Source organism: Podarcis muralis, chromosome 4 (genome assembly GCF_964188315.1).
Source record: "Podarcis muralis chromosome 4, rPodMur119.hap1.1, whole genome shotgun sequence".
Classification (NCBI taxonomy): domain Eukaryota; kingdom Metazoa; phylum Chordata; class Lepidosauria; order Squamata; family Lacertidae; genus Podarcis; species Podarcis muralis.
Window position 1 is genome coordinate 23,173,543 of NC_135658.1, and position 23,240 is coordinate 23,196,782.

The 23,240-nt window shown below is 45.6% G+C and overlaps 1 protein-coding gene across 7 annotated transcripts in view; it reads left to right on the plus strand.

Moving 5' to 3' along the window:
• The first annotated feature begins 2,245 nt into the window (after nucleotides 1–2,245).
• ELMOD1 (ELMO domain containing 1) overlaps nucleotides 2,246–23,240 on the plus strand; it is a 46,283-nt gene continuing 25,288 nt past the window's right edge. For 3 of the 7 annotated variants that reach the window (XM_077927043.1, XM_077927044.1, XM_077927045.1), the window contains exons 1-2: nucleotides 4,095–4,172; nucleotides 15,581–15,684. Coding sequence is in view for 4 of the 7 variants with exons in the window: in XM_028726201.2 (XP_028582034.1) it covers nucleotides 15,668–15,684 (17 nt within the window). In the remaining 3 variants the exon portion in view is untranslated. Of the gene's footprint in view, nucleotides 2,468–2,747; nucleotides 3,110–4,094; nucleotides 4,173–15,580; nucleotides 15,685–23,240 lie in introns of those variants that run through there. The other 4 variants (XM_028726201.2, XM_028726208.2, XM_028726202.2 and 1 more) reach the window with 3 other exon arrangements.

Below are 23,240 nucleotides of genomic sequence, written 5' to 3' on the forward strand. Positions count from 1 at the left end.
TCACAATATAAAAAACAGAAAATGCATAATAAAAACAAAAGCAAAGACAACCCAACAATCTCCCCTTCCACAACAGGCTTTAAAGGCTCAATCTCTAGCAAAAGCTGAAAGACCCACAGACACATGGGGGAATCATTAGAAGTGCCCCCGTCAGAGGATCCCTAATGTTCTGTTTTTATTTCCTTTGTGGTGAACCATGAGGAAAAAACACTCTGCATATAACTGGATGAATCGCCTCCACTATCCCAAGGGTGAGAACAAATTTTGAGGCTTAAGCTCTAGTTATCTTCTTGGCCGCAAAGGCTGTTGGAGTTGGGAGAATCTGCCTGGTGTTGGGAAAATCTGAAGTCTGGCTCACAGCAGCCCTGAGTGATGATTTGTATAGGGGCTATCACAGATACACACATGGTAGCGAGAACTGTTGCGTCTCCTCACATCACTTCAAGCCCAAAGGCATTTCATTAGGCGCAGGGGTTGACATTCAGCTGCCAATCATCAAGGCCTAGGTCTCCCCAGGACTTGTACTACTTCAGACTAATGGGGGGGTGTGTGGAAGAGAACAAACAATGCTCCTCTGTACTGTACTAGCAACTTAGTAAAAATTCCCTGTGCATAGAAAACTAGCAAGTCAGGAAGAAGGCTAGGCTAGCACCCTGACAAACTACCTGTCCACATGCAGGGATTTTTTTGGGGAGGGGGGGAGGTATGAGGAACATCCAACTATGCCAGGTCAAATACAGGTTGACCACCTCAGTAGGAAACAGGCAGGAATTACACACCAAGCAAAAAAAGAAAAAGGAATTAACCATTGCACAAATTGCAAGGGGTCTGTGTGTCCTACTTCACAGAGGGCACTCCTCTATTTGAGTGGCTGTCTGGTCCAAGTCCAGTTTAAAGATAAAGGACCATAAAATAATAAAGGGCAGGAGCTTTGAAGTTGCTGATCAACACCTAGTCAGCCGAATAAGCAGGCATGCAGGCTAAAGCACAGAATCCCCCAATATGGTGAGATCATACCCTCCAACATTTCTCTGATGAATATAGGGATGTCCCATTCCATAATCACAACTCTACTATTTATACGCCACACATCTGACTGGGTTGCCCCAGCCACTCTGGGCAGCTTCCAACGTATATAAAAACATAATAAAACACTAAACATTTTTTAAAAACTTCCCTATACAGTGATACCTTGGTTCTCAAATGCCTTGGTGCTCAAACAACTTGGAACCAAAACACTGCAAACCCAGAAGTAAGTGTTCCGGTTTGCGAACTTTTTTCGGAAGCCGAACATGCTCCGTTTTGAGTGTTATGCTTCTGATTTGAGTGCCACGCTTCCGTTTTGAGTATTACGCTGAGATCTGTCTGTTTTTGCTATTTATTTTGCGTTTTTGCGGCTCTTTTTCTTTCTTTTTTGTGACTGTGTGGAACCCAGTTCAGCTACTGATTGATTGACTGCGTGACTGCACTACATTGTTTATTGCTTTCATTTTATGGATCAATGGTCTCGTTAGATAGTAAAATTCATGTTAAATTGCTGTTTTAGGGGTTGTTCTTAAAAGTGTGGAACGGATTAATCCATTTTGCATTACTTTCTATGGGAAAGTGCGCCTCGGTTTTGGAACACTTTGGTTTTGGAACGGACTTCCGGAAAGGATTAATTTTGAGAACCAAGGTACCACTGTACATGATTGCCTTCAGGCAGCTCGGATAACTCCACACCCTTCAACATTCAAACCAGGATGGCTTCTATAAATCAGGGACGTCCCTGGAAAATAGGGACATTTGGAGGATCCATAGCTGTCAACCTTCCCCTTTTTTGCAGGAAATTCCCTTATTCCAGCGCCGTTTCCCGCTGCTTCCTGCTGCTATCCCGGAATTTTAGATATCCCGTAGACTGTCCCGGGACAGGTGAGGCTGCTGATCCCTTATTTTCAAATCTGAAAGTTGACAGCTATGGGAGGATCTGTGAGACGCATTGCAATTTTTTAAAAAGTAGTGATTATTTCTAAATTCACATCTATACATATAACTCAGCACATGCATATTTCACGTCCTTTTGGGGGGCATGTGTATTCCCCGCTCTTTTAAAGTGCCTTAGTAGTCACTTATAACAAAGTGGGGGGGCGTACCACAGGCCTCAATAGAGCGGGCCTGACCCTGGCACGACGGGCGGCAGCGCGCATCTCCCCCCACAGCCCCCTCGCCTCGCACTTCGCAGTCCTCGCCAGTAGGATGCGCCACGAGCGCAGTGTCCCTTTCCCTCCATTCAAGCTCGCCGAGGCTGCTGCGCCTCACCTTCCCGGGGCTCGGCGGCGGCGGCTCTGCCTCTTGCGCGCTCCCGTCTCCTTTGATCCCTCCGGCGACCCACATTGCCGGAGCTCCGCCGCAGCTTGCTCCGGGGAGGGAAGCTTCGCCAGCTTGCCTGGCGGCGCGATGGGACTGTGAGGAAGCCCGCGGCGAGGAGGTAAGCTAGCCAGCCAGCCAGCCGGGGGTGGGCAGGGCAGGGCAGGCTTTCCTAACCACAGCACCCCACCTCCGTTCCTCAGTGCAACTCTCTGCAAAATCTAGAGCCTCGCCGCCATCCCGCTTCCTCGCCCACTGCAACCCCTTGCATTTTTATTTTTTATTATTATATTTTTGCATTGCTCCCAGTGCTGCATAGATACCCTTGCATGCATGCATGCGTTGCCTGGGCGGCGCGATTTGACCCCTGCATCCTTTGCTTTGGGGTTGGCGGGGGCAGCGGCGGCTGCTGCTGGTGGTGCTCCTTGCAAAAGCCTCGAGCCCGGCGCGGGGTCGCCTAGCGACCAGCAATCAATTAATCATGGCGAGCGGCGCGAGCTCCCGGGGCGCCGCGCTCGCCCTGCACCCAGGTCCGCCATCTGCACCAGCCGAGCCGAGCAGATGGGCGGAGAGGAGGGAGCAGTTGGCGTGGCCGAGTCGCGGCTATTGATCGTGGCTTCTGGCATCCGGGCTGGTGGTGGGGTCTGTTTTCATTGATGGTTCCTGGTTCATTTGCCGGCGAGGCGCTTTGGGTGTTACTTTCTGGCAAGCTGCAAAATACTCCTGGCGTTTCCTTTCAGTTGAGGGTGGGCGGGCGAAGAAGGTAAGCATTAGTGGGGGGGGGAGGGGGTTTGCTTTCTTTGCATGCTTTTATTTTATCATTGGCCGGTTAACAGGGCATTAAAGAGGTGCAGTGCAATGTCTTCTTTGCTGGGGGTGGAATTAAAACGCCTTTTTTGCCTTCTGAGTTGGCGCGTGCAAGAGCGTGCCTTTGGTGTGGCTTGGATTCACCTCAGCCCATTCATTCGGCCTCAGGCTACAGTCCTATGCAAGCTTACATGCGAGTAAGCCCGCTTGAGATCAGTGGGCCTTGCTTGGATGTAGGGTTGTGTAGCATCGCTTTGGGGGCCTTTGCCGATTGGTTCCAATGGGCCTCCAAGTGACTTGCGGAACAATTAACAGTATGATTTTAAAAATCGCCTTAAAACCCGAATGAAATAATGGGGGGGGGGGAATGTAGGAGTTTTAACCTGCCTATCTTTAAAAAAAAACTGCAGAACACCAAAGAGCAGTAAAATAGCAAAGCAGTAAGGAATTTCCAGTGGTGCAGGAATGGTGGCTGGTTTTAGCTTCAGCAGGGGAGACCCCCAATAATTCATGGCTGGCTCCAGAGGATTTATGTTTTTCCCTCCCCCCCCCTCCACTTTCCTGCTCAGCCCCCACCCACAGGTATAGTCTCTTGAGCAAAATCTAACTTGGGAATTGTGTGTGGTCTCAGCTCAAAAGTGACTTCAGAAGAGGTCTCCTTGGAAGTAAGTGGTGGTGCAGCCCCCAATCTCATCCACACACTTTCTCGGAAGTAAGTCCCGCTATGTCCAGTGCAGCCTCCTCCTTCATAAGGTTGCCTGATACTGCAGCCCAGTCCTGTGCATGTCTACTCAGAAGCAAGTCCCCCTTTGCTCATGTGACTTACTTCCCTGTAAGTGTGCGCAGGATTGCAGCCTGGATCTGAGTCCCTTCCATCCCTAAAGTTAATGTGGCTTAAGTTGGTATGGTTCGTAGATCACTCAGTGATTCCTTTGGTTGCGTGGTCAGGGATATCTTGGACTCAGGACCACAGAGATGCTGTAGCATCCTTGCTCCCAAGGCAGTAATTGAACAATAAGGTAAATAAAGTCCACCACATTTGCTCAGCAAGGGGTTGAAAAACAAAAATTAGGATCTGGGTTGGTATCCCAGGTGCCTTGCTCTGCAGTGTGTGTTTGTGTGTCGTGCTGATGGCTTGACAAGCTCTCAGCACAAGTGGAGCAGCCAATATGGTGGGAAGCAGGTAACAAAAGCTACTGTAAGGAGGAAGCAACACCTGATTGCTTCTAATTTGGATTATAGCAACATACGATATGAGGTGATCTAGGAAGAGGTTTTGGTCCTGAGAGGGAGAAGGGAACCTGTATGAGCAGGATACAGAAATTTCTGTTTTCACAGGCAGCGCCTCCAACCTGTTAGGAATTAGGTTTTGCAGTGGGGAATCATTAGGGTGCCTAAGCTTGTTGCAGCTCTAGATAACAGTCCTGCCAGCCTGTATTGTCCCTTTAAAATAGGTTAGTGAAGATGGGGGAACCTATAAAGACTGACACCATGATAGTTGCTGGATCCTTTTTTATTGTAGGTCACCCATCTCCATTTCTCACAACAAAGGGAGACTTTATTTTATAAAAGGGGGTTGAATAAATTCACCTGCACGCTTAAATATAACCCTGTTTGCTGCTTGTTTTTGTAATTGGTATTTGCAAAATTATTGAATCATATAAGTTTATGGCCTCAAAGACTTTGCTTTGCTTGTTGCGTGTATGTGTGTGTTTGTGCACAGGTCCTTCTTCCCCTCCCCCAAATAGATTTGCATGCACGGGACATTTCACTTGTCTTTTGTTAGTTTATGATACAGCTAAATGGAAAATATATTCAGAGTGGCTGCAGTGTCACTTAGCTATGGCCTGATTCCATCAGAAGCAAAAATCTGCTGCTTGCAATAAATATATGAGCATTGTCTCCTGCCTCCTTCTCATTCTACTACGCAGTGATAAATAACTCGTGTCGTGTAAGCAACACTACAGGAAGATGAAATCTCCTAGCCTGATAACCTTTTAATATTTCGAGAGTAAATTTCTGAGGCTGTGATCAGCTTAAATCTCCAAACTACATGGTGTTTTTCCCTCATGTTATAGCTTTGTATACTTACATGGTGCTGAAAATACAACTTTGCACGTTTTTAAATCGAAACACATTCTGCAACTTCTTTGACCTGTGGTTTCCTATTTTACTTCGTTTCTATAAAACGATCTGCATCCAGATTGGTTGTAAACCTTTTGTGTTTGTTTGTAATCGTATTTCAAAAACCTGCATTTGTTTGGTTGCCCACTTGATGGTAATAACTGCAAACGTACCCTTTTGCAGAAAATATCCTGGAAGCATGCTATGAGGGTTGCGTTGATGGGGGCTAGATTGCTAGCCACACAATCTAGAATGTCATCAAAGGATTTTGACACTTTAATGTGTGTTTAATTTAGCTTAGGCAGTCATCAGGCTCTATAGGATAAAAGCTGCGTTAAATAATGATGCACCCAACTAAAGTATTCCTCTGAGCTGTAGTGTCTGTTGAATGACAAAATATATTTTCTATGTTGCCTTTGCCTGGGGATCCTAACCTATTGGGGCTGGCAGATCTAATAGAACTAGGCAGCTAAGCCACATTCCTGTTACAAAACGCCAAGGTGGTGCTACATAGGCTGATTATACTTTCCTTTTCATTTACACACACACACACACACACACACACACACACACACAAACACACACACACATTGCTGGTGATAGTCCCAGCAGTGGGAGTGTGAATATACACATAGCTCCAGATGGTAGCTGATGTCTTAAAACAGGTAATCTAAAATCTGCTTCTTGGCGTCGTTCCTGCTATTTGCAGAGCCATGAGTTGTTAGTGAGCATAGCAAGTAGCTTTGCTTGCTGTGTATATAATATATAGACCCTGCAGCACACTTAGCTTGCCAAGTGCTTGAGTAAGCCTGTAGATTTGAGGCCGGAACTGCATTTTTGGTGGTGGAATCTGGGTCTCCTGTCAAAAGGTTGGTGATGGATTGGCGGTGGGGAATGATTTTCTGGAGGGAAGCAGTGGGAGGGAAGCTCAGCACCGAACTGGAGTTCCAGAGATTTGTTTCACCAGAACAGGGTCCCCCTCCCTCAGGTGATATAAAGGGGATATCAGAAGTGATTTAAGAGCAAGTGTGGCATAGTGGCGAAATCCAGGTTCAAACCCCCACTCGACCATCAAGATCACTAGCTGACCCTGGATTAAGCTGTGGTTGTTCCTCTGGTGGTAGGTTTAGATCGGGCAGAGGTGTCCCTCTGCCCAGCCCTGCTGGGCCTCCACTGGCAGAGCTTGTCATTCCACCTGCCAAAGGTGCAGGTGAGTGCAGTTGCTTCTTGCAGCATTCCTGCCAGCAGTAGCTTGCAGCAAGGCCTGGGAGGAGAAAGCATTCTTGGGAGGGATTGAGTCAAGTTGGGGGCGCTGGCCCTGCTGCCATCATGTCACAGCATCGGGCCCTATCACTGTGCCAGGCTGGCACAGCGATTTGCCTACTCCCACCCTTGCGCTGTGGTTGGATGCGGGTGGCGCTGTGGTCTAAATCACAGCCTCTTGGGCTTGCTGATCAGAAGGTCGGCAGTTCTAATCCCCGCGACGGGGTGAGCTCCTGTTGCTCTGTCCCAGCTCCTGCCAACCTAGCAGTTTGAAAGCATACCAGCGCAAGTAGATAAATAAGTACCGCTGTGGCAGGAAGGGAAACAGTGTTTCTGTGCACTCTGGTTTTCGTCACGGTGTTCCGTTGCACCAGAAGTGGGTTAGTCATTCTGACCACATGACCCAGCAAGCTGTCTGTGGACAAACGCTGGCTCCCTTGGCCTGAAAGCGAGATGAGCGCCGCAACTCCATTGTCGACTTTGACTGGACTTAACCGTCCAGGGGTCCTTTACCTTTACCTTTTACCTGCCATGTGTGGCTGCACTGTGGAGGAAGCAGTGGCTCTGCCACTCCCTTAAGATGCACTGCTACCCAGCGAGGGTTTGGGTTGCAGTGCCAGTTGCTATCTCTCAGCCTAACCTACATCAAAGGGTTGTTGTGAAAATAAAATGGGGCAAACCAGAGGTGCCAGAGGTGGACGTGCTGTTTTGGTGAAGGGCCACATTCCATCAGACAGAATCTGCCCAGGACCAAATAACTGATGGAGCCCAGAGTGAGTGGAGCCTGTCCCCCTTTTTCCGTTTTGATGCCACCTCCTTTTCTCTCTCCATCTCTTTTTTTACACACCCGGCATCTCCCCACCCCCCTTTCACAAAATTAAATAGAGGGCCACTCTGTACATACTGTCTAGAACTCCCTGGAGGGAAAGGTGGGCTTGTAACATAGATACAAATAAATTGTGTGTCTTTGTTAGAGGAATCCCCAAATGTCAAGGGTAATATTTATTTCATTCTGGAACGCACCTGCCCCAGATTGAAGTGAGACATGTTCAGTGTGAGTCTTTGTAGGCTGGCTGCTTCTGATTGCCTCTGAAATTCAGGCCAACATCAGAGGCAAGGCCCAGAGCCTTCCCCGAGGCGGCGTTAGTGGTGGTTGCAAATTTTGGCCAGATACAAAGGCCAGCCAAAAGCTGTGCATCCCTGTTCCTGTATTCCCAGTGATTTGTGGTGCTACCTGTTCCGTATCCCAGTGCTAGCTCCTTATCTGCAAAGCCCACAGCGCTCACTCTGGTTTCTTAAAAATTAGCTGTCGTAACAGAAGAGTCATTGTATGGGTAGAGGGCTGGGCCAGGATGTGGGAGACCAGGGTTCAAATTCCACCCTCAAGCTGCCTGCTCTCTCTCAGCTCTGCCTCACCTACCTCTCAGGGTCATTGTGGGAAGGGGAAAACATGTATGCCTCCTTGAGCATCTTGGAGGAAAGGTGCGGTATAAACACCATGACAAAATAAAAGCTCTGCAAGTTTTCCACTGGCTGTCTTTCGGACGCCAGCAGACTGTAGTGAAACAGACGCTGCTAAATAATTAGTGCTTTCTGCCGAAGGGGCTCAGCAACGGACGAGAGACGTCACCCCTTGAGTTGAGATACCATCGTTGTGGCTCACTTTACCAACTTGCTGTAGGCTGAGTCTTGCGGTCCTGGACACCACACACCAGATTTTGCAGAACATCAACACAAGCACTGAAGGAGGATTTTCTTGAACTCTGCTGCTTCTGCCATTTCCTCTTCTTTTTGGAGTATGTGTTGAGGAGCGTTGCCATTTAACAGTTGTATAGGAAGAACTTCCATGAGAAGTTCACAGGTTTTGGGTAGCCACTATTTGTTGTCGTTATAATAATAATCATTTATTATTTATACCCCGCCTATCTGGCTGGGTTTCCCCACCCACTCTGGGCGACTTCCAACAGAATATTAAAATACAATAATCTATTAAACATTAAAAGTTTCCTTTGTTGGCCTTGTTCCTTCCCTGAGTGCTGACAGAGAAGTTGGGGAAGGGTCTCACCTCTGGCTTGGTGCTGTGATTTGGGGGCCCTTGGAATGCTCTTTAATACACAGCATGATACATACACAGCAGGTGGCGATGTGGGTTAAACCACAGAGCTTAGGGCTCACCGATCAGAAGGTCAGTGGTTCGAATCCCCGCCACAGGGTGAGCTCCCGTTGTTCAGTCCCAGCTCCTGCCAACCTAGCAGTTCGAAAGCATGTCAAAGTGCAAGTAGATAAATAGGTGCCACTCTGGCGGGAAGGTAAACGGCGTTTCCGTGTGCTGCTCTGGTTCGCCAGAAGCGGCTTAGTCATGCTGGCCACATGACCCGGAAGCTGTATGCCGGCTCCCTCGGCCAATAAAGCGAGATGAGCGCCACAGACCTAGAGTCATCTGCGAATGGACCTAATGGTCAGGGGTCCATTTACCTTTACCTTATGAAGTCTGGATCTACATTAAAAGTAGCACCATGTCTCTTTTAAAAACCATGGTGAAAGGGTCCTGGGAACTACAGTTCGTTGAGAGTGCTGACAGATGTTGGGAGACTCCTATTCCCCTCAGAGAGCTATGGTTTGCAGAGGGTGCTAACAGCCAATCCCTTTCATGAAATTGTGTGAATTATGGCTCTGTGAGGGGAATAGGTAGTACGGGTGCCAAACTGGAATCAACTGGGATGGCCAAATTTCTCGCCCACAAGTTGTCCACGAGTTTTAAAGGGCGGGGGGGGGGGGGCTTATTTATCTATTTTTTTCACTTGCACAGCAATTCATTCTGCTTTGTATTGTTTCTGGTTTATCAAGTAATTGGAAGGATATTGACACTGAGAAAATAATTACAGCTAGCCCTGAAGATAGTTCAGTCATTCGTGTGGAAGAAGTGCTGTGAGCTGCACTGGAATCTCGGAAAGGGTTTGATAAGGCCCTTGAGCTTAATCTTTCATGCCCCTCTGCTCTGTAACAAACTAGATACTGTAATGGCAGTCATTGGATGAATAGGTCTCTCTGTCATGTGTGTTCACTTCATATTGTTTTTAAATTCAGCTGACATTTTTTTTTTTTGGTATTGGTTTAAACCGTGTTTTAGCTGTTTTGCTTGATTTTGTACCTTGAGACATGTGTGGAAGGCAGTTAATAAATAATATTGAGGTCGGGGAGAACTGTGGCTCAGTGATAGAGCTGGAAGTCTTGAGTTCAAGTCCTGCCCGCTCCAAGTTGGGCTGGGAAAATATTGTGTCTGAAAACTCAGAAAATAAATACAAAGGGGTGGGAGAGCAGGAAAAAACAAACCCCAGAAGGGCCATCTGACATCTCTCATGGGGAGGGGGGCTTAAAAAGACCACCTCCTTGTGTGGCGGGGGCAGGGACCACTCTGCACCAGCTTCGGACAGGTGGAGATGGTTGTGTGTGGCCGTTCTGACCTTGTATGATTTTGCTTCTACATGCGATAGCCGGGAACTCAACCCCTGTGTCTGAGGAGATCTACCTGTATATGTGTAAAGGCATCACGGTACAAACATTTGTATACATGGACTTTATGAGGAAGAGGGTTGGTGACTCCTTGCCACAGCTTATCACTTGGTCCTGTTTTGTTCAACCCAGGAGGCCCAAGCAGGGCTTTTCTTGTCTCTTAGGAACGGGCAGAATAAAATGTGATCAGGTCAATAATGCCTACAACTCATTCCAGGAGCTGCGATTAATTTTCTTCTGACATCTCTTTGATCAGAAAACAGGAAGACAGATGTCTCTGTTTGTTGGCTCTGAATTCTGTTGATTTAATTGCAAACAAAGCCAAGGAATTCAGCTGCAAATTAATTTTTTTAAATAAGCAGCAATAAAATAAAATCCCACATTACTTCTGTTGACAAACACTCTTGAAAATGCACATCAGGAAGCGGAATGACTCAATTTACACCTTACCTTTCCTTGCTGTTTTTTTTCTGTTTTCATCTTTTATCTTCCTCTAGATCTCCCCCTCTTTAGCATTTTTTTTAACCTTGCATTTTTTTTAAAAAAAGACGCCCCCTCCTAGTTATGAATCTTGCCAGGATGAAGAATCTGCTCTTTCCTTGATTGCTCCAAAAGGACCTCTTTAGCTTCCTCCTTGTGCTTTGGCAGAGGTTGAATTGTCCTACCATGATGCAACAGAGGCAGGATTCATCTCTGAAGCGGTTGTGTGAGTGTACATTGGAGGCACATTTTGTATTTTGAAAATACATCTGGACCTACGGTGTGCTGCCAGTGAATGGTGCCTTAACCCACTGCCTGCCACATCCATCTTCATCCTGATTTCTGCCAGAGTCACCTCCTCGGCTTCCAGCCACACAATAAACCCAATGCTTTCATCTCTCCTTCTCTGACATCAGGTGCCATTTTGAAACTATTTTGGGTGGGGGGAGGCACTTAAGGAGCTTCGAGGGGCATCACTGGAAAAGTGATGTTTGGAATACCAAGTTGCTGGAAACCACAGGAGGGGGAGAGTGCTCTTGTGTTCGAATCCTGCTGGTCAGCCACTGTGAGAACAGAATGCCAGACTAGATGGGTCATTGGCCTGATCCAGCAGGCTCTTCTTACGTTCTTATGCTGAGGTAAAAGAAAAGAGTCAGGACACCTTTGGTCCCCCAGGTGTTTCTGAACTGCAACTCCCATCAGCCTTAACAAACATGGCTGATGATCTGGGATGATGGGAGTTTTAGGTTAGCAGCACCTGGAGGTTTCCAACACATGAGGTAAAACACTTAAACATACCTTCCACTGCCACTTTTAATTCTCACCTTCCAGAGCTGCTTTTCCTTGTCTTAAACATAATCTAGAAGTGTCAGAATCAGGGGTCAACAAACTTTTTCAGCAGGGGGCCAGTCCACTGTCCCTCAGACCTTGTGAGGGGCCGGACTGTATTTTTTGGGGGGGGGAATGAATGAATTCCTATGTCCCAAAAATAACCCAGATATGCATTTTAAATAAAAACACACATTCTACTCATGTACAAACACCAGGCAGGCACCACAAATAACCCAGAGATGCATTTTAAATAAAAGCACACATTCTACTCATGTAAAAACACGCTGATTCCCGGACCGTCCATGGGCCAGATTTAGAAGGTGATTGGGCTGGATCCGACCCCCGGGCCTTAGTTTGCCTACCCATGGTCAGGATGGTAATGCTAGACTAGGCCACAGGTGAAGCCACCGGTCCATGCAGCATAACAAGCTTTTGAAACAGCTTCTGTCTGGCTCCTGGTCATGTGTGTTCATCCTAAGAGTTGGTCCTGAGGAATGTGCCTTTGCTAGTGGTGCCTGCAAAGCCCCTTTCATCCACACCCCCAGCTTTACCTGCCCCTCACCTGATGTCATATATGATGCTGGGATGTGGGGCAGGTGGGCATGGCTGGACTGGAACAGTCTTGCAGGCCAAATGGGGAGGCTGGTGGACCAAATTCGGGCCAAGCATTCCCCACCCCAATTTAAGGATGTAAAGGTAAAGACATAAGTACTATAAATTGGGCCCCTGAAAATGCACCAGCAACCAGGGCAACTGGTTTGATATTTGGGTAAGCTGTTCCCACTGCCTCACCCCTACAAGCGTCAAGGTGATGGCATTTTGCACCTGTTGACTTTTCAGTTCTTTGGTTGGAGAAACGCACAGCAAGTTTCGAACGGCTGTGAATTTCGGAGGATTGCCTTGTTTCGGTTCTCGTACCGTCCCAGAAACTGCGAATTTGATCCATTTGGCAAACTAAATTGAATCTCACCCCCTGACTCTTAACAATTGGCCATGCAGGATGAGATAACACAGCAGCCTCTGGAGGGCATCAGGTTGGGGAAGGCTGCTTCAGACCAAAGGCCGAACCTATTTAACCTTTCACCCTGCCAAGTAATTGCAAATCACATTCCGGGCACTTAAAGAATTGGATGGCTGGCTCAATCAGGGATGTCTGCAGATGCTGAGTAAATCCATGGAACCAGCTGTTAATTAGACTGCATGTCCCAAGAGAGAAAAAGTGAGCACTGATGTACATGGTTGTTTTCAACTTAAGGTCGCTGTCAAATTAGGGAAGAGGGGCAGGCAGCTTTCCCTCTTGTTTTTACCTTTCCTTTTTTTTGCTTTTCTACTCCTCTCCCCACCTGCCGTCTTGGTACAACATCAGGAACATCAAAGGCATCTTCAGGGAGTGTTAGAAGCCAAGCCTGCCTGCCAAGGCATTAATGAAATCAGTTTGCTGTTAGCCATTCTTTCTCTTCTCCTCCTCGTTGTCCTCAAGCAGGTGCCACTGCTGTCAGTAGTAATTGCAGCTAAATTCAGGGACAGCAGCAGGAACCAGGCAGTCAAAAGCAATCTTGATGAAAGAGGCTTTTGCCGGCTGGGGCTCGCGTAGTTTTGCAGCGAGCACTCACATGATATCCAACAGGAAAGTTGCTTTTGAGTGCTTTCCCTTTTAGCAGGTGACATTATAATTTATTCACAGATCTTTCTGAAAGAAGAAGAAAGGGGAGAGATCAGTAGGCAGGATAAAAGGATTGCATTCAAACGAAAACAAAAACCTCACTACCTCTCTGGGTTGTATGGTACAATTGGCCATGTTTTTATCCCAAGTGTGCTCAAAATGTTGGGAAGGAGGGTCAGTAGACATGGGTGCATGTCTGCCCTTTTACAGTCTTTCCATGTGCAGAATCCTTAGTGATTGAGTGTCATACCATGATGTGGTCACATAACAGTGAACCCAAGCGTCCCTCTCCAACAGGTGAACTGAAATTTTAATACTTTCCTGATGGCTCCAAAACGCCTTTGCAGTAGCATGATGAAATGTCCACCTGTGCTACAAATACAGTGGTACCTCGGGTTATATACGCTTCAGCTTACATACGCTTCAGGTTACAGATTCCACTAACCCAGAAATAGTACCTCGGGATAAGAACTTTGCTACAGGATGAGAACAGAAATCGTGCTCCAGAGGCGCGGTATCAGCAGGAGGCCCCACTAGCTAAAGTGGTGCTTCAGGTTAAGAACAGTTTCAGGTTAAGAACAGACCTCCGGAATGAATTAAGCACTTAACCCGAGGTACCACTTTACTGGATTTGGTTGGAACCACATTCATGCTATTCCCAGCTGCTTCACAGTTAGGGAGAGGCAGAACTTCTTGATTCTGCTGCATATAGTTTTGGAAGAGCCCCAAATCAATCCATCGCAAGTGCTTTTGGAGTTAGGCCAGGAAATGGAGCCCCATTGGATCTGGGGGTTTAGCCCAGCACAAAAACTTTCTGTTCCCCTAAATGAAAACTGTGTCTGGGAGGAAATTCTACCTGCTTCTTTTTTCTAACAAAGATTTGCAGTGCATCGATTTGAAGTTCTGTTTGGATTTCCAGTTACTTGGTTTAGTGCCTACGCCACTGTAATATATGTACACGCCCTCTCTGAAAGCAGTCGTGAAGAAAAACTTTTACTAGCATCTTCCAAATAGCAGCAGGGAGTTCCACAACTGTGGGGTGCAACAAAGAAGGCGAAACCCCTATTGCTCTTAAATCACTGACAATGTTCACCAGGATGTTCCTCAGATAGTCTTTGCATGTAAGTCGCACACTTTGGGTTGCATCCAAAGTAGTGCTAAGTCGCAAGTCATTTAACGGTATACTTTGTTCTGTTGTGATGAAATGTTTTGCACCAGCAGCACATCGTGTGGCAGAATGGATAAACTGGTGCAATTCCGTTGCACCACATATTGGACAATCTCTTGTGCAACGGTTTTCTGCTAGCATAGCCGTTGCCTCGGATCCCTGTGTTGCGCATCGTTAAAATTCACCCGCCTTCCCGCTAGCACAGAAGTCCTTGCATAGGATGCAGCTCACAGATCTCCCTTTTGATATTTGCTACTTGGACATTCTGTTAGAATGAGACTTTAAAAAGGGAATGCATAGCAACAAAAATTATAACATCAAGAAAGCCTGAAGGAGACTCTTGCTCCATTACGGAGAGGAAATGGTGAAGCTGTTCAGTGTCATTTATTTCACGACACAAACAGGTTCACCTTTCCCTCATTAGCAGGCTTCCTTATAACAGAAGTTCTCTGACTTACAAGATGTGCACTACAAGTCCTGCCCTCAGGAACTCCATAGTAGGGACCCAGATAATCTCAAATCAGAACCTCATAATGATGGTATAGTTTTGGATAAAAGTTGCACCTTTTATTCAAGTATCTCTGAATTATTTACAGACGTTAGTTACATGCACGCTATCAAAGATAGTCCCCTCACAAAGCTACAATTCCCAGGCTGGTTTAGCAGTCGGCCTGCGTCCTTGAGAACTCTGGGAGTTTTAACTCTGTGAGGGGACTAGGCATCTCCTAATATTAGCGCCCTTAACAAACTATAGTTCCCGGGATTCTTTGAGGGAAGCCATGACCGTTTAGTAAAATACTGCTTTAAATGTAGGGTACGGGTGGAGCCATTGTCTAACCTCCTTACGAACAGATCAGGATGAATGCTCAGTAAACGAGTTTGTCTGAAGCACCCACAATAAACTTTAAATAGATTAAAACGAACAACAGTGGCGGCAGCAAGCAAACATTTTGTTACCTTTCACCTGGCTGCCTACTTACTTTATTTTATTTGAAGCAATATGTAATTCAATGCTTGGTTGACCCATTGTCAACTTTTAAAAATAGGTGTATATTTGCTTGCTTGGATTGGATCTGTGTAGCAGTGTCACAAGAACTAGCCAACTTTTTTCATTTAAACTGTAACGCTCAGGGAAACAAAGCCATTTTACAGTTTGTTTTTACCCTCTCCTGAACGAGAAAGGGATTCATTTAACATGAATGTGTTGAGGGTCACCCATTCTACTATGCAAATACTGGATCTGACCTCGAGTGCTTAGATGCATCTTTTGGCTTTGATTATATCCCACCACACACACACGTGAAAGACGTTTGAAAAGACCACCCAACTAGACTTGGGCCCTGTTTACTTCTCTTTCACCAAATGTGTTCAACTTGCTTTCGCAGCATATTTAACTTCTGGAGAAAACATTGCTTGTGATCAGCTGAGGATAGTTCCCGAAAGTGAAAGAACTGAAGAACAAAAACACCAAAATGAAGCACTTCCTGAGGTAACACTCCTATATTTTTGCTTGCATAGTAATTATCTTACTCTGTCTATTATAGAGCCAAGGTAATATTTCTGCATCGAGAATAGCTCCCATCTTGTGATCGGTTGAAAGTATAAATGGTCTCATTGTCTGTGCAGGGTACTGACACACCAATTTCACCGGATGTCCTGCCTAGCACCTTCCTCAACTGCCCTCAGTAGGCATTGGTTGTTCAGCCTGTCAAACCTGATTGGCAGCCTTAAGGACTGGGAGCATGAAAACTCAGAACAGAAGCCACAAGTCTCTGAAGTGCTGAATTTACGTGTCAAATGGAGAGGGACTGTTGCTAATTGGGATGAAAATGTGCAGCCGTTGAAAAAACATTGCCCTGGATAGTTTTTTGTTTGACCTTGGAGACATCATCTCATGCACTTTGTGATTCATGATAGACAAGATGGACGTGAACAGCCCAGGAAGAATTGCTCTCATTCTAAACTGGCTTTGTTTACCATTGGTGATACCATCATGTAGCCAAATTCAATTGGCTGTGCAGCATTACGACATCATCATAACAACCACCTCCCCCAGTACAGGGCAAGATGGTCTTTAAGAGCTTCTGAGGGATGGGTGTCTTCTGGTTATTCCATGGCCAGCAGATTGTCACTTGCTGACAATGCAAAAACAGGCCTTCTTGGTTATAGCACCCACCATCTGAAATGGCCTCCCTTGGGTAATTTGTGAGTTGAAGAGAATAATGACTTCTATATGCCTCTTAAAAATTTGTGTGCTTATCCAAGCTTCCCCGAACTCTTGACTCTTAATTTTTAATTTTTGTTTCGTACCGCTCTGAGGTGGGTTGTGGGTTTTTTTGCCCTTGTGTTTTGTTTTTATCTATTTTTTTAGGAAACTTTCTTGAATGCTGTTGCATTGTTATTTTCGTATAAACCTCTTAGAGATTTTTTTATTAAATTAAGATGTATGAACCTGAACGGTATGAAGAACTCTACGATTTGAAAACAGACATGCTGAAAGTACTTCTGTTGCTCATGAAAAATCTTTAAATAAAAACATAAAAAGATGTATGAACCATTTTATAAATTAATAAATTAGATTATCACTGATTGCCTGTGGCTAGCTCTAGAAGGAAGCCCCAACCAGGTTTTGAAAATGGTGTTGATGCAGCAGCTGGGAAAATAACGGCACTGAACTTTCACACATTTAAAAAGTGATTGGGGACATATTTCTGCCTATTCCTTTAAAAGCACTACAGAAAACGAAAAAATCCTGAAAGGAAGGTTTCTCTGGGTGTTTGATGGAAACATGTTGACAGGTGTCCATTCACCCAGCTGTCCAGAAGCAGGTCTCCCTGGCCACCTTGCAAGCAAGGCACCGAGAGTACACAGGGTAAGGTCTGCTTTGCACCACTCCTGGAAGAAAAGAAATAGCAGGAGACGCTAGTCATTGCTTATCTTCTCCAAGCTGCAATAGGGATGAGAGCAGATCTCCCTCTCTCCCAGTCCCAAGTCTCTTGGCACTTGCAGTTGGCGGTGGCAACCACAGATAATGGCTGGCGGGTAAGCCAAGTCATCATTTGTGGACCTCCTCCAGATGGTACCCTTCATAAGCTTTGTTCTGCAAGAATTAAACGCCTACATTAATAGCAGACTGAGAATGTTGCCCACTTTGCTGGTGTAAATAATCCTGATGTACATGGATCAGTGGTCTGATTCTGCATGAGACAGCCTCCTTTGTTCTTCCTAAGCAGGCGTCTGATCACGCTCTAGCAGTTCTTATATAATTTTTGAATGTATGTTTGATAACACCCTGTGCACAGTTTTTGTCTTTGACCAGGGTAATGGCGGGGGTTTTTAGTTATCAGTATTTTTAGGAGCTAATTTGAAACAGTAAGCAGTTGATTTCGAGCCATATAGAAAGATCTGAGGAGTTTCTAAGCTAAATCTCAGTACGGCATGTAGCAGCTTGTAGATCTCTATGGACCAGTCTCCCAGGCGCTCTCCATGGTGCTGCTTGGCTGTTCATCTGCCTGAGTTATAAACTGTTACACAGGCATACATAGGAGATATTGCTGATTTGGCACCAGACCATCTCAATCAAGTGAATATCACAAGACAGCAAGTCCCACTTCTTGTTTGTTTGTTTCCCAGTGGCATATAAAAGTTTTGTTTACACTATACCATAGTCTTATTACCTGAAGGCGCGTCTCCACCACCATCGTTCAACCCAGATGTTGAAGTCCAGGTCCAAGGGCCTTCTGGCGGTTCCCTCACTGCGAGAAGTAAGGTTACAGGGAATCAGGCTGAGGGCCTTCTCGGTAGTGGAGCCTGCCCTGTGGAACGCCCTCCCATCAGATGTCAAAGAAATAAACAACTATCTGACTTTTAGAAGATATCTGAAGGCAGCCCTGTTTAGGAAATTTTTTTAAATTATGATGTTTTATCATTCTTTTAATATTCTGTTGGGAGCCACCCAGAGTGGCTGGGGAGGCCTGGCCAGATGGGTGGGGTATGTAATAATAAATTATTATTATTATTATTATTATTATTATTATTATTATTATTAGGCCAGGCCTCGCTGGCTGCAGGAACTGGAGGGGAGAAACCCAGCTCCAGACCTAGCCAGCTCCACTTGCATGATGAGAAGAGGGTATGACTGCACATGTTCTTGATTACGGTCTCATCCACACCATACATTTAAAGTACATCGTTTCCCCCAAAGAATCCTAGGAACCGTAGTTTGTTAAGGATGCTGGCGGTTGTAGCTCTGTGAGGAATAAACTACAGTTTCCAAGTGTGGGTGTGACCTCTTAACTTGGGTAGACCAAAGTAAAGAGAATTTGGGGGTGGCGGCGAAGTATAAAAACATCAAAGGGTCATTTGGCATATTAAAGACACACAAATTGATTTTGGCACAAGCTTCCGTGGATTACAGTCCACTTCAGCAGATGCATGAGGTGCTATCCTGAGTTGCAGTTTCTTGGTTTGAGAGGCAGGGAGATGACATTGTAAACTGTGAGGTTAGTAGGAAAAGGGATGCAGAAAAGCAAAGGTGGTGATGGTTATGACATTAAAAGTGGTTGATAAAATATTGATAACACAGACATCCCGGTAATTGGTAAACCAATTAGCACATGTTGTGTGGTTAATGAGTGATAATACATAAACAAGCAGATTGCATTTAAATGGGGTTAAATCCTTCACACAGGTGAGTTGCACTGACTTCAGTCAAAATTGTTTGCGGTTGTTTCCTGACTGTGTGTGTGTGTGTGTGTGTGTGTGTGTGCGCAAAAAGTATATTTGCCCTACTTTTTGGTCCAGAGACATTCAGAGAGGCTTACAACTAAAAGCCATAAATAAAACCCATAATTGGTAACTTTTTTTAAAAGGAACATAAAATATTGTGTGTAACAGCATTTGTGCGATGAGGGCAACTCTTGGAAACATTGTGTGCTGCAGTGGGATGTTTGGAGCCCGCAAGTATGACAGAACAGGGTTTTATCAGCGACATTTTCTAAAAGAGAACAGACTGAGGTAATTTATAGTTCTCACTCTGTGTATGTATCTGTGCCTTATTTGTTTAGTTAAACAGTTTATATACTTTTTAGCATCTCAAGTCTCTAAACAGTGCAGAGTGAGGTTAAGAAGATGCAATAAAGATAAAAACAGTGGAAAGTGAAAACAGTTAAAAATAACTGCGAGATCAGAAAACTTAATTAAAAGGGCTGCTGATTTATTTATTTTTAATGACTTCACCAGGCACTGGAAGTTCAGCAGAGAGGGAGCTATTCTGATTTCAGCCCGGAGGGAGTTCCATAGAATTAGGCCCACAATACTGAACACACTGCTCCTGGTGGATATGAACCAGGCACCAAGCCACAGGGGACCCTGACTCCCCTGAAGACCTCCATGATCATGTGGGGATATACGGGTTAAGGTGTCCTGAACCAAGTTGTTGATGGCCTTGCAAATTAATCCAAGAACTGTGAACCTGGCCAAGTAGCCTATGGGAAATTAGTACAAGCTTTTTGGCCAACTGAGTTATGTGCTGGCTCTACTCCATGCCCACCAACTGTGTGTGTGGGAGAAAGAAGAACTTATTATGACTACAGTCGTACCTTGGATCCTGAACACCTTGTGAGTCAAACGTTTTGGCTCCCAAACCAGCAAACCTGGAAGTGAGTGTTCCGATTTGCAAACCTTCTTTGGAACCCAAACGTCCAACAGGGCTTCCGTGGCTTCTGATTGTCTGCGGGAGCATTGGTTTCCGAATGTTTTGGAAGTTGAGCGGACTTCCAGAATGGATTCTGTTTGACTTCCAAGTTACCACTGTATACAATGGATGCTTGGGTTGCAAACATGATCTGTGCAGGATGCACGTTCACAACCCGCAGCGGCGCGTCTGCGCACGCACAGGTTGCAATTCGGTGCTTCTGCACATGTGCAAAGCGCGGTTTAGCGCTTCTGTGCATGTATGACCGCCGAAACCCGGAAATAACCTGTTCTGGTACTTCCGGGTTTCAGCAGTCCGCAACCCAAAAAAACGCAACCTGAAGCGTCTATAACCCAAGGTATGACTGTATTCAGGTATAGCTTCCTTCCAATAAATCTGTTCTGAACAAGTGATGACCCAGAACTCCATATGGCTGATCATGCAATACTAGTTACACAACCACTATTTGGTGTGTGTTTTGCTGCTGTTTTTAAACTTTATTTTCCTTGCTCTTGGAAAGAGGATGAGGATAGTCTCCATTTCTGCATGATAGACAGAGCCATGGGATAAAGCCATCTTGGAGCTGGAGTTCCTGGCTGCTGCTCTGACTGGCCTTGGTTGTTGTCCTGGCAACAGTCCTTTCACTGGCCTTCCTGGTCCATGCAGAGGCCGAGTTAGGACTCTGCTGCAGATCTAGGCTCGACTAGTTTCTACTATCTCCATTCCCCTTCCCCTGCTATATTTTACTACAGCCTGCAAGAGGGACTCTGGAGGCTTCTTTTATTCATTATTCATTTCAACATTTCCTTCTTTGCTCTTCAGCTAAAAAAAGGCTCCCAGAGTAACTTACAGATCACTTTTTTTTTAAGGCAGTCTCTGCCCATAGGCTTACCAGCTTAAAAAGACACCACGCAAAAGTAAAATGGATTGGGAGGAAAGATGAGAATAAGCCAAGTCTTAGGGCTTTTCCACACTTTGTCTCCACTCTTCAGAGCTGAGTCGGAGCAAACAGTCATTCGGGTTTTCCCCAGATTGACATTTGCTCTGGTTTAGAACTAAAGAGCGGGTTTTCCATGGGAAAGGAGCAGGGGAAAACTAGAGCGCCCAGGACAAGTAGAACTATGAAGCAGCTCTTAGTTACAAGTTCTTCCAATGGCCAGCTTGAGGTGGAAGCAATTTGAGGAGAGGGGATGCCAAAAATTGCTGGTCTCTTGGTGGTATGAATCTCTTCCTCCAATCTGGTGGAATGGCTGTGACCAGTTGATGAAAGGAGGACTCTGGCTTCTCAGCAGAGCGTGAAGCTTCACCATCCCTTTTCTTCCCTCCTCTGCTATAGCATCATGGAGTCTTGCTCTGTGGTGGAAATAAGGCAGCCACCTTCAATTTTGTGTGCCAAACACATTTTTATCCTCCTCCTTGTCTCAGGACACTAAGATAGGAAAACATGAGGTAAGGAAATACAGATAAAGAGGTAGAGATGATGTTGATTTATTATTATTATTATTATTATTATTATTATTATTATTAATACCCCGCCCATCTGGCCAGGCCTCCCCAGCCACTCTGGGCGGCTTCCAACAGGATATTGAAAACACAATAAAAGATGAAACTTTAAAAACTTCCCTAAACAGGGCTGCCTTCAGATGTCTTCTAAAAGTCAGATAGTTGTTTATTTCCTTGACATCTGATGGGAGGGCGGGCGCCACTACAGTGGTACCTCGGGTCAAGTACTTAATTCGTTCCGGAGGTCCGTTCTTAACCTGAAACTGTTCTTAACCTGAAGCACCACTTTAACTAATGGGTCCTCCTGCTGCTGCCACACCGCCAGAGCACTATTTCTGTTCTCATCCTGAAGCAAAGTTCTTAACCTGAAGCACTATTTCTGGGTTAGCGGAGTCTGTAACCTGAAGTGTATGTAACCTGAAGCATATGTAACCTGAGGTACCACTGTACTGAAAGGGCCCTCTCCTTGGTTCCCTGTAACCTCAGTGTCCGGGCAGAATGGTGGGGGTGGAGAGGCTCCTTCAAGTATACTGGGCCCAAGGCCAATAAAGTAGGAAAGTGAGAGAGGCTGAGAGGCAAGCCAGTCAGTGATGTTCAGGTAAAGCAGGTATGGGAAGGAAGTCTTTGAGCCTCCAGATGTCGCTGAACTACAACTCTCACCAACCCCAGCAAGTATTGCCAATGGGCATGGATGATGGGAGTTGTAGTTCAGCAACATTTGGAGGAACAGAAGTTCCTCACCTCTGCTTTATAAAGAGAAAAGTCAAGCAAGCCTCTTTTTCTAGTAATCTTTACCTCAGCTGATGGGGCCTTTCCTTTCACAAAGGTATGTCCGCAGGTGGGTGGGTTTGCATTCCTGCCTTCTACCCACATATACAGCCTCACCCATGAATCGGCATACTCAGATATGCTCATTTCAGTGTTGTTTTTTCTTAGACGGAAGGATTGTGGGAATGGACTTGGCGTGCAGGTTGTGCTGTTAGTCATCCTGTGGCTTTTGTTAACATACATGATTTCAGAGTGCCCAAAACAGGTTTCTTCTCTTAGAATCTGCTGTGACTGTTGGTTGTGGCATTTCTGAAAACCTGCGTTGCACGTTGCCAAGCAGTTTTTTTTTGGTGCCGGCTGATCTCTTGATGTATGTAGCAGCTTTCATATGTAGTCTGCTCACATCTAGAGAAATAAATCATTGAAGCAGCTGCATCATGAGGATGATCCGCAGAGTATGTAATGTTTTTGAACGACTTTGCTCTGCTATGAACTCCGGTTGCCATAGTTCATTTCCATATCTAAACAGATGGATAAACAGAAAAATCACTCATCTCTGTATCTGAGAATCTGGCTACTACTTAGTACAATATTGAGGGAAACAAAGAAACATGCAGAAGGAGGTCATCTGAGAAAGGTAGCCCGTTCTTCATAATACCCAGTGCAGGTTTTTATCAGACTCCTTCACTGACAATCTTATATGAAGCCTGTAAAAGCCATTGGATCTGGTCATATCTGCATATTCATTTACTCTGAAATTTATAAGAGGTTTCTGAAAGCAGGGAAGCTCCTGCTTTCTATCTGAAGCATAAATGAAGCTAATCGGAGTGTCATAATGAATGTGTGCGGTTCAGCAAACTTTATTACACCAGTCCTTTGCAGCGAAAATGATTGCCTTCTCTGTCGCTTCCTGTTTAAGCCTAAAGCTTGGCTTTCCTAGAGCTGTGTTCATAATGTCTGTGGGTGGATGAAAGAGTTGTGTCAAGGCACATTATATGTTGTGAGCCATTCCTTCACCTTTATATTTTGACAGCCCCAATCTGCAGCAAGGGACCCAACTAACTGTGGACTTTGCTCAC